Below are 17,255 nucleotides of genomic sequence, written 5' to 3' on the forward strand. Positions count from 1 at the left end.
TTAGCTATTAATTTAGGACTTATGGTTTGATTAGTATATTTAGTTGTGTACATTGCATATGTTTATGTAATAATATAATAGTGCTTTTAAGTATTTTTATTTTTAAAACAATCTTTTTTTTTTATTTGGAAGACATTTCTTTATATTGAAAAAAAGGGGTGACCCATCATCTACCTCACTCAAACTTTTTCTTTTTACCCAAACCCTTTTGTAGAGAGAGAGTGAAGATTGTAAAAGAAAAATCCTCCATTTTGGACAAAAATCTTCAAGCCATGGGTTGAATCTCTAGTTTTTCCTCCGATTAACAGGTATTACATGAGCTTCTATCATTTTCAAACATCCAAATCAGTTTTTAATTAGTAATGAAACTACAAAATCTCTCTCTAAAAATATACATATATACCTATGTGTATATATGCCTTTTTAACTTCATATCTTTCTTGTTCTAGCTACTGGAGTATTATGAAATAGTTTTTGGAGTAGAGATCAAGGAGATACATACTAACCCCAATTTCGAAAAAAACCCTAGCTTGATTAAGGTATGAAATTTTGTTTTGTTTCACCAAATTCAGGTTATATGTATTGTTTGTATATATATATGAGTATATTTGTGTTTTCATTTGTTGGACTGCTAGATAAATTTGGGAAAATAGAATTTCCACAGTCTTTTTCGACAGGCCCTTGTTGTTCAAATGTCTTGAAAATTTTATGGTGTATATATTGGAGTATTTTGAACTTACACACAAATTTTTGAGTCTTTTGGATAATGTTTACTGCTCTTTTAAAATCAAAAACTTTTACTGGCAATCTCTGTCAAAATGTTCTGTATGACAGAGACTTGAGCCATCCATTTCAGTAGTTTCCTGTTGACAAATACCTCCGAATTTTTTTTTTTGTGTAAAGTTGAAAGTGTTAAGGACCCACTTGAAAATTTTGAGATCATTTAAGAAACATTTCCTATATTTTAAAAATTCAAACATTTCGTTGCCAGAAACTGCCAGAATCTGGTAGGCAGTAGGAAAATGGCCATATCTCTTAAACCACTTGGAGTTTTTCAACGTACTTTTTTTTAAAGTAAACTAGACTCATAGAGGTTTCTGTGCATATAAAAATAGAATCTTGAAGAGCTCTGGATCAAAACAGTTTATTATTGAAAGTTGATGCAGTGCAGAAAGGTTGAAATATGGTGTTACATTAAAATGATTTGTAATATGTAATTATGAGTTATCTCAAGTTTATATGTTTTAATTAGGAATTTTTGTTAAAGAGATGCCTAAGTAATATCTTGAATCATCTGCTTTTATGTGAGAAGAGTTCGGGCTTCTGCCTCCCAGACATTTTTGAATGAATTGTTGGGGAAGAGCACGCTTCTGTATTATCGACCTCTCTATATGTGGTGTTTTCTATTTTGTTAGCTATGGAAGACCATCGTTTATAGACTCAAGCTTTTTGTTCTTGTGAGAACTCGGTGAGAGTTAGAATTTAGTCTAGTATGGAAAGTTGGATGCAAACCCTAAGGATAGTAAGAGATGTTTTGTTTATGCAACTAAGTCTTATGAACTTTGCGACTCATTTGTTAACCCTATATAATGAAGGTCCGACGAATCTTTGACGACACCATTGTGAGGAAGAGGAAGTATACTAGTGATTGAGTAAGCATATCACAGGTGGGCATTTATTTACTTTGATAATAGTGAAAATCATATTCTGTTTCGATAAAGCATTTCAGTAAAGTGACGATGCAAACATATCATGCCAAAATACTTTATGATTTTGAGTATGGTACTGAGCTATTAGGGGCTGATCACCCTGTATAAATCGATATCGGTCTCTATGCTAGACGATTATGCTAGTAAGGGACGGGCGCTCAAGGTTGTTTGACTGGGAGCCGTCCTTCGGGTCGGCCGGTCGTGGTGACAGTGGGAGGAGGCCTACTCCCCGTCACTTGGCTGAGGTTATTGTGGATGTGATGGTACATACTCTTGTGAATTGTCTGCAGGCATTTTAATGATATATTGTAATAAAATATTTTGGTAGGCACAGGTTCTTTACAATAAAATCCCTGTGTGCTGCTAATTTATGGCATGATAATGTTAAAGTCTTTTATATATATTGTATCTTTCGGCACATGTTCACTGAGTATTTGTACTCAGCCCTGCATATATTTCTAAATGTGCAGGTTGAGAGGGAATGGAAAGCAGGTGTGTTGTGCAGCGGAGTTTTCTTTTTGCCAGATCTACAAATGCTATAGAATATGTAAAAGGCCTCATATATGTACCTCTTTTGTTGAACATGTCCGTCGCACGTCTTTTGGGCTATAAACTTATTATGTTTTGCTTAGCAATTAAACCCAAATATATTTTGGGAGAATAGTTGTATTTTAGTCTTGTTTCCGCTAGTGCCCATGGGATGTAAATTAATCTACTTAAATTGTGTGATATCTATCTTCAAGCTTAATCCCTCATCGATGTTGTAATATTCCCATGTTACCTTAGCTCGAGTTCTTGAGAATATCCATCTTCATTTCTATTCTAGTTTGCAAATCATTTGTATCTTGTAGTAAAAGTAGTTAATTGTTATTCCTCGTCGATCCTAATCATAGTTCACGGTCCAAATCGATCAAGCTAATTACAATTTGCTCAACCGGGCTGTGACATATCTTGAGATAATGTCCAGTCTTGCTTCACCAATTGGCTCAGGCTTTTTCATTGATGGTCCTGGTGGCACTGGAAAGACATTTTTATATAAGGCAATCTTGCCCATTGTTTGTTCAACCGGTGACATTGCACTTGCAGTTGCTTCATCTGGTGTTGCAGCTTCTTTGTTACCAAATGGTCGAACAGCTCATTCTAGATTTAAAATTCCGTTAAATTTAGATGAATCTATGTCATGCTCGATAAGCAAGAATACTGCGCCTGCAAAGTTAATAATTGCAGCCAAGCTAATATTATGGGATGAGGCATCGATGGCAAATCGAAAGGCAGTTGAAGCTTTAAATTTATTGTTGCAAGATTTGATGGAAAACCAGTTATTGTTTGGTGGGAAAACAGTTGTTCTTGGTGGAGATTTCAGGCAAACTATACCGATTGTTCGAAGGGGTTCTTGTGAAGAGATAGTGGATGCTTGTTTGGTATTTTCATCCATATGGCTTCTTATTCGAAAAATTCATTTGACACAGAATATGCGGGCAATGGAGGATCCTGTTTTTACAGATTTGTTATTGAGGGTTGGTGAAGGCATAGAGCCAAATGTTCATGACGATTATATTAATCTTCCTGATGATATGTGCCTTTCTTACCATGGTTCAGATTCGCCTCTTGACACACTGGTCAATGAAATATTTCCATCATTTGATGCATATTCTAGCGGTTCTTCGAGCCTTATAAATACCGCTATTTTAACTCCTAAAAATGAATGCATGGGGGAAATTAACGAATCATTGATTGGAAAATTCCCAGGCAACATGGTTGAATATGTTAGCACGGATTATGCAAACGATCCAAGTCAGCAACAATACTATCAAGATTATATGAATGCAATTAGTGTTGGTTCATTGCCACCACATGTTCTTAAATTAAAGGTTAATTGTCCTGTTATGTTACTTCGCAACTTAAATCCATTGGAGGGGTTGTGTAATGGAACACGTTTAATTGTGCGTGATCTTGGTAGGCACGTGATTGGAGCAGTCATTGCTGTGGGGACCCATTCTGGTGAATATGTTTTAATTCCAAGGATTCCATTGGAGTTGGATGATACACACATATGTCCAATTACTTTTAAGAGGCTGCAATTTCCGCTAAGATTGTGTTTTGCTATCAGCATCAACAAATCTCAAGGCCAAACATTGGATCGTGTTGGTGTTTATTTGCCTCATCCTGTTTTTTCACATGGACAGCTATATGTTGCTTTATCAAGGGTCAGAACATCAAGTTCAATAAAATTCCTGATTCGACCGCCAGTTGATGATATGGATTCAACATGTGAAACAAGAAATGTTGTGTACACTGAAATTTTGCAAGCGGCGACATGATGATAAGTTTGGGTACTTTGTAGAAGGCATGTATTTATAGGAGTGTACTCTTTTTTGGGGTAGTCTTAGTTTGAAATAGAGTATAGGATAGAATTAGTGAAACATTTAGGATCTTATAATATTGAATTCCAATTAGTTAAGATTACTATTTTGCTTGAATTTGTACTATAAAATATATATATTTGAATCTGTTTATTTAATCTAACTGTTATTGTTTGTTTTGTAATTAAAATGCTTTTGTTACTTACTGCCATGATCCAATTAGGTTGTCAAAAGAGATGGAAGAGCGTTTGATCCCAATGAATGAGATTCTCCCAGGAATGAAGGAATGGAAATGCAAGGTGAGAGTGATCAAGAAGCTAGGAGCTAAGCAAGCTAACAATAATCCTAATAAATTTCAGAAACTAATCTTGGGTGATGGCTTGGTAAGTTAATGAGTATCACTTACATTTAAGTTGTTGTAGTGAGTTTTTCTTACCTATAAAAAGTGGCATATATTAATTCTTTTGTTCTTTTTAGGGCCACACTCTTGATGCTGTGATATTCCATGATAATATAGATAGGTTCAAACATGTGCTTCAAGAGGGTAATGTTTACATGGTGAAAGGAGCTTATGTTTCTGATCCAAAGCAATACAGGAATCCAATTGTGACATGTAATTACCAATGGACGTTCAGAAAAGATACTTCGGTGAAGGAAGAACCAAATGATTCTATACCTGTTGGGGGACTAAGTTTTAGAACAACTCCAAGTTGTGAGTTCCACAAATTCCTCTCAACAAAGACATTGATCAGTTAAGCTAAGCAACTTAGTTATTGAAGATTTGTGAATGATATTTCTATATTTATTTTAGCAATGTTAATTAATCATTTTCTTCTCTTACTTAGATACTGCTTGTGTCATTATTGCTACCCATGAACCTCGAGTAGTCACAGTCAAAGGACAGGGTAAAGTCATTCGTGAGTATGCTGCTATAGATACAGAGTATGTTAGATACACGATGAGTTTATATTTTTGTATTTCTTTACATATGTTTAGTTTAGTTTAAAGTAACATATTACATGGAAATGTAGGCTGGAATCGTTTGTGGTGACATTTTGGGAAGATTCTGTATCCGATGAGATCTATGCTAAATTGGAACCTATTTCGAATAGGATACCATTGTTGTTGTTGAATTTTTCAGTCGTGCCATACTACGGTATGCATGATTTTACTTGGTGAGATAAATTATACATACATAAATTGTTAGGCACAACCGATGATGGTTTGTTTTTAATGTTCAGGATTGAGTCTGACCACCAATGCTCAGTCAATTGTCTTGGATGGCTTTGAGAATGAAATGCTAATTGAACTAGAGAGATGGTATTGTATAATTTGTATAACAATTAAGAACCTTATCATGTGGATATTTTTGTTCTTAACTTGCTTATAATTATCATAAACAGGAAGCAAGAGAATGAAGAGGCCATTAACATCTTAATACAAACTGGTGGTTTTTTTGAAAAGAAAGTGTTGCGCTCACCCAAGCAACCTTTGCAGATTACTAAAGTGGAACAAATGTTGCAGAATCAAGAGGTGACTTACTTTATATTGTACTTGCACAAGTAACACGAATTTAACATTTTTTTTTAATTTCTTTTCCAGAATACATACTTTAATGTAAAAGTTAAAGCAAGATTGGAAAATGAATACCAAGACTACTTTTACATTGGTTGTCCAATATGTTCCACAAAGACTGTTGCATCATATGGTACGGAGTTCATGTGTTACTCAACTCCATGCAAGAACATGAGAATAGCAAATCGAAGGTGCTAATCTATTAATATCTCTTTTCTTAATATAGATTTGTACAAGTGTGTATATTGAACACTTGATTTTACAATAGCTTCAGATTTAGTCTCATGGTCTTTGATGCGCCTGGACAAGTGGAAGTCACTTTTTTGGGGAAAGAAGCTCAAAAACTTCTTGGCCTAGATCCTTCCGAGTTTTATAAAAAACAAAATCAAGTGAGTATTCTACTATACAATGATCGATTGTTATCACATTTACAAAAATGAATAATACCCTTTTAAAATTATAGGGACCCATAACGCAGGTGGATTTTCTTAGGCAACGCCTATGCAATATTGTCTTACTCTTAAAGTTAAAAAGTCGAATATTTAAAGATGTTTGTACTTTCACTGCGGATGCTATTGAGATTTTACAAGATGATGGTGCAATACCATCTGAGAAAAGTAGCATTGAACCTGAAGCTCATCTGGAGCAAGGTTTGTATAATTTTTTTCTTCTATTCTATGTATTATTAAATTAAGATGATAATAATTTTAGTATTTTATTCTCCAGGGCTGCTAAAAAGTGCGACGAGACAATTGGTTTTTCCCGAGTCATTAGGTGAAATATTTCCAACTAATTTTGTGATAGCAACCAATTAATATTTGTTGTAATTAAATTTAAACATTTTAGTTAAATTAAGTTAAAATTTATTGTGATTTTTTGTAATGATGATTGTTGTAATTAATATAGATAATGATGAAGACATTCGAGCAAAGGATGCTGCCAAAGCTAAAGGCAAGGGGAAAATATCCCAAGAAAGCCATGTTGAATATATCAAAGGTGAAAATGATTATGATATGCTATTCTTGCTTGATAATAATTATAATTTTGGTTAAAATGATTATGATATGATATTCTTGCTTGAAAAGATAATAATTATAATTTTGCAACAACAGACACAATCGGAAGCTCATTTGAAGATAGTCTTTCTTCTGATGATGATAAACCAATATCAGGTATCACATCCACTGTTATAAATAGATACTTGATATTAATTGCATATTCATTTAATATAACTATATTGCTTCTCCATCACAGAAATCTTCAGAGGTAAAAAGAAAATTTGCTCTATTGTTCTATCCGATGATTCAAGAAATGATAGTCTGAATTGCGTAGTGGAATCGACTGAAAGAGGTGTGTCACCAAAATTTAGAAATTTATTTTCAAAGAATCTTGGTTCGACGTGTATTTGATTTTTTACATATATAATAACAAAAGTGTATGTGATGAAAAAATGCACGCACCCAATAAGAAATTTTCTAGATTTAATTTTCATATTTTATTCATCTAAGAAATCGGGTTCAATTCATATACTATATCAGGTAACATTGGAAAAATCAAAAGAAGATTTGTTAGCAAAAGAAAAAAAGTCGTGCACTTTGATCTTTCTGATGAAGATTCAGGTATCCAATTATTATTAAAAGATTTAGTGCATTTTGCTAAAGATTTTCATGATATGTTTTCCACCAGAAAATGATAATCATGGCTTAGTGAAAATGAGGATTCTTCTTATCACTTTGAACAGATGTTGGTGAAACCTTTTATATTCTTTTCCATGAGTAGTGAGTGTTTTACTTTTTATTGCAATAGAGAAATTGTATAACTAATATAAGAATAATGATTGATCTAGCAATATTATATTGGTTTTGTAATGTTAGAGGATGTTGATACACCTGAGAATTTTGATGATGCACATTTGGATATGCATCTATCAGGTAATAGTTAGAATTTATATCCAGCAAATTAAATGATGAAATATTATTGTGTCATTGTTAGAAATTTCAAAAATAAAAAAGAAAGTTAAAAACATTAGCTTGAGGCCATAAAGTCAGGTGAACATGAAGATCAAAGATCCTTAAACATGTGCATCTAAACATTCTAATTTTAAATTGATATCGTCTATGTTTACTCTATTCATGTTTTGAACTACCACTTATTACTATTGTGTAATTACCATGAAATCTGAACCAATACTGTCACAGCCCGACCTAAGCTAGTGAATAGTTAAGTCGGGAAAAAGTGTGACTGAAAACAAAATAAGAAAATAAAAAAGAAAATAGATCTCAATAAAAATCACTAACCTGCTTAAACAATAATTTACCAAAATATTTGGTAATCATAAACAATCTTTTCTAAAACTCAAAGGCAGACAACTCGCAATACATAACGACAAGTTGTCTAAGTATCAAGTGACATAATTCTGTAAGCTATTAGTTTGAAATCTTTGCAACACATCAATAAAGTAAAACGCACTAAGCGTTGCAGCGGAATAGCTTAAGTGGATTACATGTATGAAGACATGGAATCCTGAGCCTAATTTAGTACTTATATATCAAAAGCTTTGCTCTGCTGACATCCATCTGCATCACAGCTTAACCTGCACATTTAGAAAACATATGCAGGGCTGAGTACTAAAAAGGTACTCAATGGTCACATGCCGAAATAACTTTAAAGCTTTCTCTTAGAGCTATATATTGAACTTGCCATCTCAAGCATCACACATGAGTTTTATTTAAATAACCTGTGCACGCAAAACTGTAAAACTTTCCTGTAATTATCATAAACTTCATATACGTCTGCAGACATACTTCTTTGTACTCTACCATATCTGCAATGATAACTGTGTGCCGAGAAGGTGGCCACCTTCTACGGTCATTGACAGGCCGATACGTTAAACCGGCTCACGGTCCTAGACCGGCCGATACGCTAAACTAGCTCACGAACCTAGACCGGCCGATACGCTAAACCGACTCACAGTCCTAGGCCGGCCGATATGCTAGATCGGCTCACGGTCCCTTGTGTACACTAATCCTGTCTAACATCTGGATAGAACAGGATCCGAATTCGATTAACTTCTGGTGCCAGATAGGTATCATACAAGCTCATAAAAGTTTTGGCAAGTCAATAACTTTAATATAACTTTATTCATGTAAACATCATGAAATAGTGTGCACTTCAGATTTTGAGTTTAGAAAGCCCACCTGATCGTGGTCTGACAACACTAGTAATTCTAACTATTGCTTTGCCCTTGCTTGTATCCGACCTTCAGTATAAAAACTGACTAATAAATAATGAGGAAAATGATATGGACTGATTTATAAAGAATGCTTATGTTGGTTTTAAGGTAATAGCTCTACTGAAAATTTTGATATAAAGACTAGATGCTACTTGACAAACTTATCAAAATACCAACAAGGAATTAAACTGTGATATCATAACTCTGTCATTAGTCATAACTCTACTTGCACTAATTAATAAATAACTATGAATTTAGAAATAATATAAACCTCTTTTTCTCTTCTTTAAAGACTTGATTCTGGAATACTTTAATGTGTAACTATTAGGCTCACATTGAAATGATTTAAGCTTAGTTAAATAAATTAAAGACTCAAGTATATAAATTAAATCCATTGTCTAATTAACCATCGAAGCTAAGAATTAAAACTAACCCAACTCAATTGAATAAATGAAGAGCCCAATTAATAAGTTGAGTCCATAATTAACTTATTATCCTGGTCCAATATCAATCTTATTTAAACCAAGTCATCCGAAATAGGGCCCAAAAATAAATAGGCTTAAGAATTTACTTAGCCTAATTAAATTAACCACTCTTATAACATAAATCTATATAAAATGAAAACTAGAGTCTTCTTAAAATAAAGGAAATCAGATTCCTCCTTCTCTCCTCAGACGTGGTCTTTCTCTCTCTGTTCACTCACCCGCGTCTGTCACTCTCCCTTTCTCTCACGCTTGGCGACGTCGCCGGTCATCGCCGCCTCCGGCGCGGCGAGGCCAGCGCCTCTCTCTCCCCTTCTTCTTCCTTTCCTTCCTTTTTCCTTAATTCTAAGATTCCCAATTTCTAGGGTTTTCTGCCTCCCTTCTTCCCCTCTGGAATTCGTTTCTCCGGCGAGGCCTGCCTCCACCGCCGTCGTCTCTGGCGCGCGGCCGCCCCTCTAACTCAGGTAAGCCCCCTATTTCTCTCTTTATCTATCTCTGCCTCTCGATCTCTCTTTCTGCTCTCTCTGTGCTCTTAATCTCGGTCTCCCCCTCTGTTTCGCTCTACTTCTTCTCATGTCCGTCCCTCTCTGTCTGTATCACAGTCTCTCTCTCTCTCGTTCAAACTCCCTCTCTTGTTGTTAACAGCCACCGCGGACCGGCGTGGCGCGGGCTGCATCGGCGGTCGCCGCTGCCAGTCGCGCCTCCGCCGCAGTGGCTCGCGGCTGCTGCCGTCCCCCACCCCCTGTTCTATCCCCTTTTATCCATCTAATTCTCAGATTTTTACTTCCTCAAACTAATAAGTCTCAAACTATTTCCCATTTCAGGAATCGATGATTCAGGGGATCTCCAGTTCGTCTACGGCTCAAGATTCAATTTTTATATGTTATAAACCTATTTTCCTTTATTGCTTATTGTAAAACTGGGATTTTGATGGTGAGGAAACAATACTGTATCGTTACTATGCTTATGTGTAGCTATGTCTTTTCTGCTGTTCTTAATTGTTCCTTTATACACAAGGAATTGATTGAATTGTATACAAGAAAACTACCTGCTTTGCTTGATGCTGCTATGAACTGCTGGGGATTGTAAATGATCGTGGTTGAGTCGGATTTGGGATGGTATTTTGCCGGCTTGCAGAATGAGGAAAAAAATGAAATTATGTAGTTCACCAGGTTTATACTGATATAAGTCGGTTGGTGAAGCAGCTGACTAAAAAGTGATGAGCTACGTGTTGATCTGATGAGCTAATCTGCCTTAATAATCTTAATACTCTAATTTACGCTAATAAGGCTGATTAATATTTAGTGATGGGCTTGGGCCTCTTTTATATTTTAACAATGTTAACAAAGTCATTGGCCCAAATAATAACTATTGGGTTTTCTTTTTAATATTTCTTTAACACCCTCTTGGTCCAAATAATAGCTACTGGGCTTATCAAGTTTGCTCACAAACTTGGCATTCGAAAATAAATTTGAAGGTACTTGAACTTTGAATAAAAATTGAGATTATAGCCCATCTCTTAACTCAACATAATTTGAGTTTCTAAATAAAATAATAAAGTATTGGACTTAACTATACAAATTCACATAATCACTTGCCCAAATAATAGTTATTGGGCTTTTTGCATAAAATTTGAGAATTCTCTTTCTTTTTTAAAATAATAGAAAACAATATTAATAATATATATACTGCAGTGAAAATGCTGGGTGTTACAAATACACATGTGTGCCAGTTACTTGCTTAGCTCCAACAACTTATAAAACGTATACAAATATAATTAAGGAACTTTATTTGTAGATGAATTTGTGGCGAGAGCAACCGATGGAAAAATTGTCGAAGATTCTCATATACAGTCATGTCTACCTTTGGCAGGTAATTATTCAACCAATTAGATAAACTTTTGTTTCTAATATTCTTCGTTGTTAACAATATTAACTCAATCATTTAGGCACACTATACCAAGAGAAACAGGACCTTGTGGAAGAAACATCAAAGAAGACTAAAATAACTCAAGCTAAGGACAAACAAGTAACTAAGGGTACAAAACTGAAATACTAGAGAAAAACTATTGTCATTACATAAACACTTAATCTTTGAAGTGTGTTCTTGTATGATTGATGGGGGTTTCTGTGCAACATTATCTGCAAAGAAGGCGAAGAAAATGAAGTCTAATAGCATATCTGATCCATCCCACCAACTTCCTGAAGTGGTTGTCAAGCATAACAAAGGTTAGTATTCTACATGAGACAATGGTGTTAATAGTTGTAAATCAAATCATCAACGATATAGGATATTATGCAAATACATTATGTTTGTCATTAACTAATTTTATTAATATTATCATCAACTTTTAGGCGAAAGAGTTCCACAAACACCAACACTCAAGTCAAGGAGTGGCAGAACAATCAGACAAAGAATATTGGACTAATGAAGTGAAAGATTTTATGAGACTTTGAAGAAACTTTTGTATGTACTTTGTACAATTATCTAGCTATGACTTTTGGCTCTACTAGCATTTTGAGGTTACCTTTTGTATGTACATTGTATATGCCTCGATGCAGTTTTTGTTTAATGTGATATGTATATATAACGCGTAATGTCTAAAAGGATACTTGAATAGTTTATATATAAATTATGTTGTGTAGATTGTTGCTCCTAGCTATACAAATTAAATACTCCTAACTGTATTACAATTGTGACCTATAAGTCATAGTATAATATGTTAACACTTAAAAATGATTCGACCAGCAGTGTTATTGGTCCCATAATTCACGAAGCAATTATGGAAACACCGCGTCCTACGCGGTGCAGAATTTCTAGTATATATATATATATATATATATATATAAATAGGGTTGGGTTAGGGTGAAAACACCCCTTAGTGTTTAAAATAGAAATGAATATTAACCATAGATCTAATTAATCTTGCGGTCCAGATTATATTGTGAATATTTGATCGGTTCAAGATATAAGATACTGTGATTCATACATGAAATGACCGATAAGGATATTTTTGTCCAAAAAAATTTCGGCTGATTATCTTCATCAACCTCCCTCCAAAAATAGCGCCCCATTTAATTGGAAATTAAATTACCGTATTATTTCTCTGCGAACTCAAAGGATATGATTTGATCTCACGAATCTTTGAACAATTAATATAATATTATTTCTAAGTGTATGAATTGGAAGTTGGAGGGTTTTAATTTGGAGATCTCTCATTTCAGCATTTGCGGCGGCGATACAAGTTTCTTGGGTTTGCGCAGAAAGGGGGGGATTCATACTAAGGTTCTAGGATTTTTTTTTTTTACTACTCTCTCCTTTCCTCATTTCCTGTGGTGAGGGCGAATCATACTAAGATTCATACGATTTTCTTGGCTTTGCGCAGGGAGACGACAATTCGTATCGAAGATCTAAAAAACCCTAGGATCTTACATATTTAATGGCGATTACCAAATCAAAGAGAGCTGGTATGTATATGTTGATGGTGTGGTTCATTTTTTATGAGCATTTTTTTTTCTGATGCGACCTGGATATGAACACTTGAATGTGTTTTCCGATTTGTGTTCTGGTTTCAAAATATATGAATAAGTATTGATAGGTGTGGTTATAAAAGATAAATTTGCTGATGAGTTGTAATATGTTAAGTCCAACACCGATCTATGTGTGAGACAGTAGAATGTTCCTTGAATTGTCTTTATCAAAAAATTGAATTTTATTAATGCGGGGGCCTACTGTTTTGTCGTTTGAAGTGTAGGTATAAAAAATTGAAGCGTCGTTAACTAGCCGTAGATTTTTTAGCTTTTTGTTGGTGAACCCTATATTTGTTTACTATTTGTGCTTGTGAGATACTATGTGGTTCACTAGTGAAGCCGAATGTGAATTCTAGTGAAAGTAAACAATTTTTTGTTTTAATGTGAATTCTAGTGTGCTTTGCGTCGGGGATTGGAGCAAACCTATAAACCCTAACTCTACTTGTCTATGTATGAATCACGTGTATGTGTTGGTTGAACCATATGTGATTTGAGCAAATATGTATGTACTGAAATGGGTATAAACTCTTTATTAAATTGTAATATGGTTAGGGCAAGGTGGTTCGAAGGAGAAAGGGAAACAGATTGCTACCAGCGACCCTGAAGATGACGTTTTAAAAGGTTATGTCTTCGTGTTTGTGTTTTTAATTTGGGTGTGCATGCTTTCGGCTGATAATAGTTGAAGTATGAACCAGCTAATGTGCAGTATGAATCATCATCAATTTGTTTCATTTGTTGTGATGTATGCACCAGCCCATTGGTAATATATAGATGTATTAACAAATATGGAGACTGGAAAATATGTAATATATGTTTGAATCAGTTTTGGGTTTTGTATTAACCATATTATTTGCAAATTTGGTTCATTTGTTGTGATGGATGCACCAATTTATTTTAAGCATGAATCATGGAAAATATATATTAAAAAAATTTGTGCGTGGATCATTTGCATGAATCATTTATAATACTGTCATCTAACGTTAGGAATTGTCGTGTGAATCACAGCATATATTGCCCAGAAGAAGGGTAAAGGTATAATGATTGGAGATAACAACTATGATGCAGATGAAAATAGAAAGAAAGAAGGTTTGGATAAAAATTCATATATAAATTTTTAAATATTGTTTTTAAGCAAAGAACTAAACTAATTTGCTCACCTTGTTGCAGTAAGGTCAAAGCATAGGAATGATGAATTCATGACGGCGATGAAGCGTGCTTTGATGGAAAGTATATTAGACGGTATGTGAAGACATTATGCTAATTTATACATTGATCTATATTTGCATTGTTAGATGGTTTAGTTGGTGGTTCTTGTGATGCAGGGGTTCTGAATAAGAGGAAGAAAATGGATGTCATGGAGAATCCCGAGCAGGAGACATCCGATGATTCGATAAAGGATGGTGGCTCTCCTGTTGCAGTTGTAAAAAAGACAAGGTATGAGAAACGAAAAGAGGGGATGGTGAACTATGAGGATTTGGTTGTAAGACCGTACGCTGATTATCCGACATTGTTCACGAGGACCACTCATTCTGTGTTAGTTAAGGCTATGGAAGATATGAACGAACAACAAAAGAATGCAGTGTCGTCTTTGGGTTTTGACCATTTACTGGATCTGACAATTAAGGAACTACCTGGGAAGTTGAATTACTGGTTGATTCATAGCTACAATGCTCGGGCATCAGAGATTGTTCTACCATCTGAAAAGACAATTCCAGTTAAACGATGATGCAGATGAAAATAGAAGGAAATAAAGTTTGAATCAAAATATCATGTATTAATTTTTATATTTTTAAGCGTAGTAAGAAATACAATTGTTCGTCTTGCTGCAGCACGGACAAAGCATAGGAATGATGAATTCCTGAAGGATATGAAGCGTGCTATGATGGAAGTATGTTAGAAGGTATGTAAACACATAATTTTAATTCGCAAAGATTAATGTATAATAGCATTGCTGGAATTTTGAATTGGCCTTCCTTATGATTTAGGGGTCTTGAATAAGAGGAAGAAAATGGATGTTGTGGAGAATTCTGAGCAGGAGACGTCAGATGATTCGATAGAGGATGGTGGGTCTCCTGTTGCAGTCGTCAAAAAGACTAGGTATGAGAAACGCAAGGAAGGGATGGTGAACTACAAAGAATGGGTTGTCAGACCGTATGAGGATTATCCGACATTGTTCACAAGGACCACTCCTTCTGTGTTAGTGAAAGCTGTGGAACAGATGAACGAGCAACAAAAACATGAATCACATAGTTCATTGCATGAATAATTTTACATGATTCTGAATTCATACATTTGATTCGTGTTGTATCAACGATTGATTCGTGCAATGTATTTTTGATTTGTACAATATCAAAACATAATTCATGCAGTTTACTGTGTATGAATCCAGACTTTGTTGATTCGTAGCGTTTTTGTTCACGAGAAATATTATATATCTATCCCATATTACATGTTACTAATTGAACGTTTTTTCTCCCCAAGTAAGATAATGATGAACTAATTATTTGAATGAATCCAAACAGTTATTACAGAAGCAAGTTTTTGTATTCAATTCTATGTGATGTTGCCGAATTAATCTGGAAAACAAATAAGTAGACATGGATAGTTAGAAGAGAGAATTGATGAGATTAATGTACAAGACGACTCCATGCGAAGCTGAAAAATTACGAATTGATTTCTGGATTCAAAAGTATTCTGTAATTTGCGTGTGCGGAAAAGATAATCTAAAAAATAAGTAGGTATTTTACGTGTAGCTTAGGATTTAATTTGCAAAGATATATTCTAATCTTTTTGATGATGTAAGGATATATTTTGATATGGAAAGAAAATAATGAATATATGGTAACCGATTGTGACAACTTAAAATGACAAAATAATCCTCCCATCTAATAGGCGTTAGTTTTAAAGCTTATATCTAGGATGAAATCAAGCCATAGGATCTAGGAAAATGAAAGGGCGAGATCCATTTTTATTTTATACAAAAATTTTTGTTTTTATTTTAGCCCACCTCTATATAAATATATATATAAAGCATCGAAATAAAACACCTATCATCAAAAAAGCTATGAAACCACTCACAATCATGTTCTAAGACTTGTTTCATAAATCTTCTGGCGAGACTAAACTTTCAACATAGACATCATGTGAAAATAAACCAACACAATCCTCGTGGCTGCTGATCCCAGTAACCTGATAACAGGAACAATAGCTGAGGTCGCGGAACACGTTATCCCGACAATCGTATACCCCCAAAATGGATCCACAATTTACCAAAATGTCTCCATTTAGACCTTTCACCAATGGTGGTTGAAGAAGCTCAAGAAGATGAGAAAGAGTCACCACTTTCTCCCAAGACTCCTTCATAACCCAAACTCGATAGCCTCCAATTTCATCATTAAAACATAGCACACAAAGGAAACCACCAAGCACACCCACCTTGCCATACTTCTCTTGATCAAAGGGAAGCTCAATCCTTCCAAACACCTCACTCTTCAAGTCCAAGAAATTAATAACTTTTTCAAGTCCGTTCTTTAAGTAAAGCTTCCCACCTGCAAACACCCCTCCTGGCCAACAGCGAACTAAATCATCGCAGAGCTCAATAGTTTTCCATGATTTTGTCTTTGAACTATAAACTTTACCAACGCTGGAGTTATAATCATGCACAATCACAAACACCTTGTACTCATCAATCGATTCAACCCAACCGAATTCCAAACGATCAATAAAGTCGGCATTAGAAATTTTTGGCAGTTTTTTGGAGATTCTAGTGGATGGGTTCCACAACTGAAATATATTTTCATCATTGACAATGCAGAGCAGCCCATTACAGCACCCTATAATTTCATATCCCGTCACTGTAGTATTTGTTGGATCAGCTAAAGGAGATAAAGGGATAGTATTTGTTGGTCCGCTCAAAATCGACAGCAGAGAACATTGCATAGGCCATTCATCTGAATTCTTCTGTGTAATGACCCTTTGTTGGGGGAAAGATGGGTTTTTCATCGAATTTTAATGATGGGTTTTGATGAATCGTTTGCTGCCAATTAAAGACCGCCATGATTTCGAAACGCACCTGAATCTCAACAATGATTTCACCGGCAGTCTTGGCAGTATTTCTCCAATGATTTCTTCCGGAAGATGGAGAGATGGCTGACTACTGCTTTCGATCTGCCGCTCAATCTTAACGAGTAGGCACGGCCCCATATTTTAAACAAATAAATATAAATATTAAATCGAATATGAATTACTATTATTTATAAATAAAGTACTTCCCTCTAATTACATAATAAAAAATTAAAATATAAAAATATATAAACACATCGATTTTAGTGGATCTGTTTTCCACTCAATTTTTATGAGTCATT

General features: G+C 34.7%; 3 protein-coding genes and 4 long non-coding RNA genes across 7 annotated transcripts; 5 read left to right on the forward strand and 2 right to left on the reverse strand.

Annotated features, from left to right (window-relative positions):
• The first annotated feature begins 173 nt into the window (after window positions 1-173).
• Window positions 174-2,464, forward strand: LOC131017043 (uncharacterized). Its single transcript, XR_009099360.1, has 4 exons — window positions 174-308; window positions 450-539; window positions 1,596-1,667; window positions 2,180-2,464. It is a non-coding gene; the product is annotated as an uncharacterized LOC131017043 (long non-coding RNA).
• A 204-nt stretch (window positions 2,465-2,668) lies between these two features.
• LOC131018145 (uncharacterized) lies at window positions 2,669-4,030 on the forward strand. The gene has a single exon (XM_057946864.1). It carries the CDS (start codon window positions 2,669-2,671, stop codon window positions 4,028-4,030), a length of 1,362 nt encoding a protein of 453 aa, XP_057802847.1.
• A 269-nt stretch (window positions 4,031-4,299) lies between these two features.
• On the forward strand, window positions 4,300-5,845 carry LOC131018146 (replication protein A 70 kDa DNA-binding subunit B-like). The gene is made up of 7 exons (XM_057946865.1): window positions 4,300-4,455; window positions 4,550-4,784; window positions 4,918-5,014; window positions 5,104-5,228; window positions 5,314-5,392; window positions 5,476-5,605; window positions 5,675-5,845. Exons 1-7 carry the CDS (start codon window positions 4,309-4,311, stop codon window positions 5,843-5,845), a joined length of 984 nt encoding a protein of 327 aa, XP_057802848.1. The 5' UTR covers window positions 4,300-4,308.
• Window positions 5,846-5,955: 110 nt separating this feature from the next.
• Window positions 5,956-6,634, forward strand: LOC131017094 (uncharacterized). The gene is made up of 4 exons (XR_009099412.1): window positions 5,956-6,036; window positions 6,111-6,297; window positions 6,374-6,421; window positions 6,554-6,634. It is a non-coding gene; the product is annotated as an uncharacterized LOC131017094 (long non-coding RNA).
• A 1,292-nt stretch (window positions 6,635-7,926) lies between these two features.
• Window positions 7,927-10,755, reverse strand: LOC131017101 (uncharacterized). Its single transcript, XR_009099419.1, has 2 exons — window positions 10,410-10,755; window positions 7,927-8,240 (listed from the first exon to the last, which is right to left on the reverse strand). It is a non-coding gene; the product is annotated as an uncharacterized LOC131017101 (long non-coding RNA).
• On the forward strand, window positions 9,269-10,405 carry LOC131016999 (uncharacterized). The gene is made up of 2 exons (XR_009099304.1): window positions 9,269-9,825; window positions 10,186-10,405. It is a non-coding gene; the product is annotated as an uncharacterized LOC131016999 (long non-coding RNA).
• Window positions 10,756-15,990: 5,235 nt separating the features above from the next.
• On the reverse strand, window positions 15,991-17,094 carry LOC131018148 (F-box/kelch-repeat protein At3g06240-like). Its single transcript, XM_057946866.1, has 2 exons — window positions 16,964-17,094; window positions 15,991-16,864 (listed from the first exon to the last, which is right to left on the reverse strand). Exons 1-2 carry the CDS (start codon window positions 17,092-17,094, stop codon window positions 15,991-15,993), a joined length of 1,005 nt encoding a protein of 334 aa, XP_057802849.1.
• Window positions 17,095-17,255: the final 161 nt, after the last annotated feature.

Source organism: Salvia miltiorrhiza, chromosome 3, assembly GCF_028751815.1.
Source record: "Salvia miltiorrhiza cultivar Shanhuang (shh) chromosome 3, IMPLAD_Smil_shh, whole genome shotgun sequence".
NCBI lineage: Eukaryota > Viridiplantae > Streptophyta > Magnoliopsida > Lamiales > Lamiaceae > Salvia > Salvia miltiorrhiza.

Coding starts and splice junctions, on each gene's coding strand:
- LOC131018145 (XM_057946864.1), top strand. CDS start 2,669: ATGTCCAGTCTTGCTTCACCAATTGGCTCAGGCTTTTTCATTGATGGT.
- LOC131018146 (XM_057946865.1), top strand. CDS start 4,309: ATGGAAGAGCGTTTGATCCCAATGAATGAGATTCTCCCAGGAATGAAG. Junction 4,456..4,549: donor TAATCTTGGGTGATGGCTTG/GTAAGTTAATGA, acceptor TGTTCTTTTTAG/GGCCACACTCTTGATGCTGT. Junction 4,785..4,917: donor TTTTAGAACAACTCCAAGTT/GTGAGTTCCACA, acceptor TCTCTTACTTAG/ATACTGCTTGTGTCATTATT.
- LOC131018148 (XM_057946866.1), bottom strand. CDS start 17,094: ATGGGGCCGTGCCTACTCGTTAAGATTGAGCGGCAGATCGAAAGCAGT. Junction 16,865..16,963: donor AAATCATTGTTGAGATTCAG/GTGCGTTTCGAA, acceptor CCCCCAACAAAG/GGTCATTACACAGAAGAATT.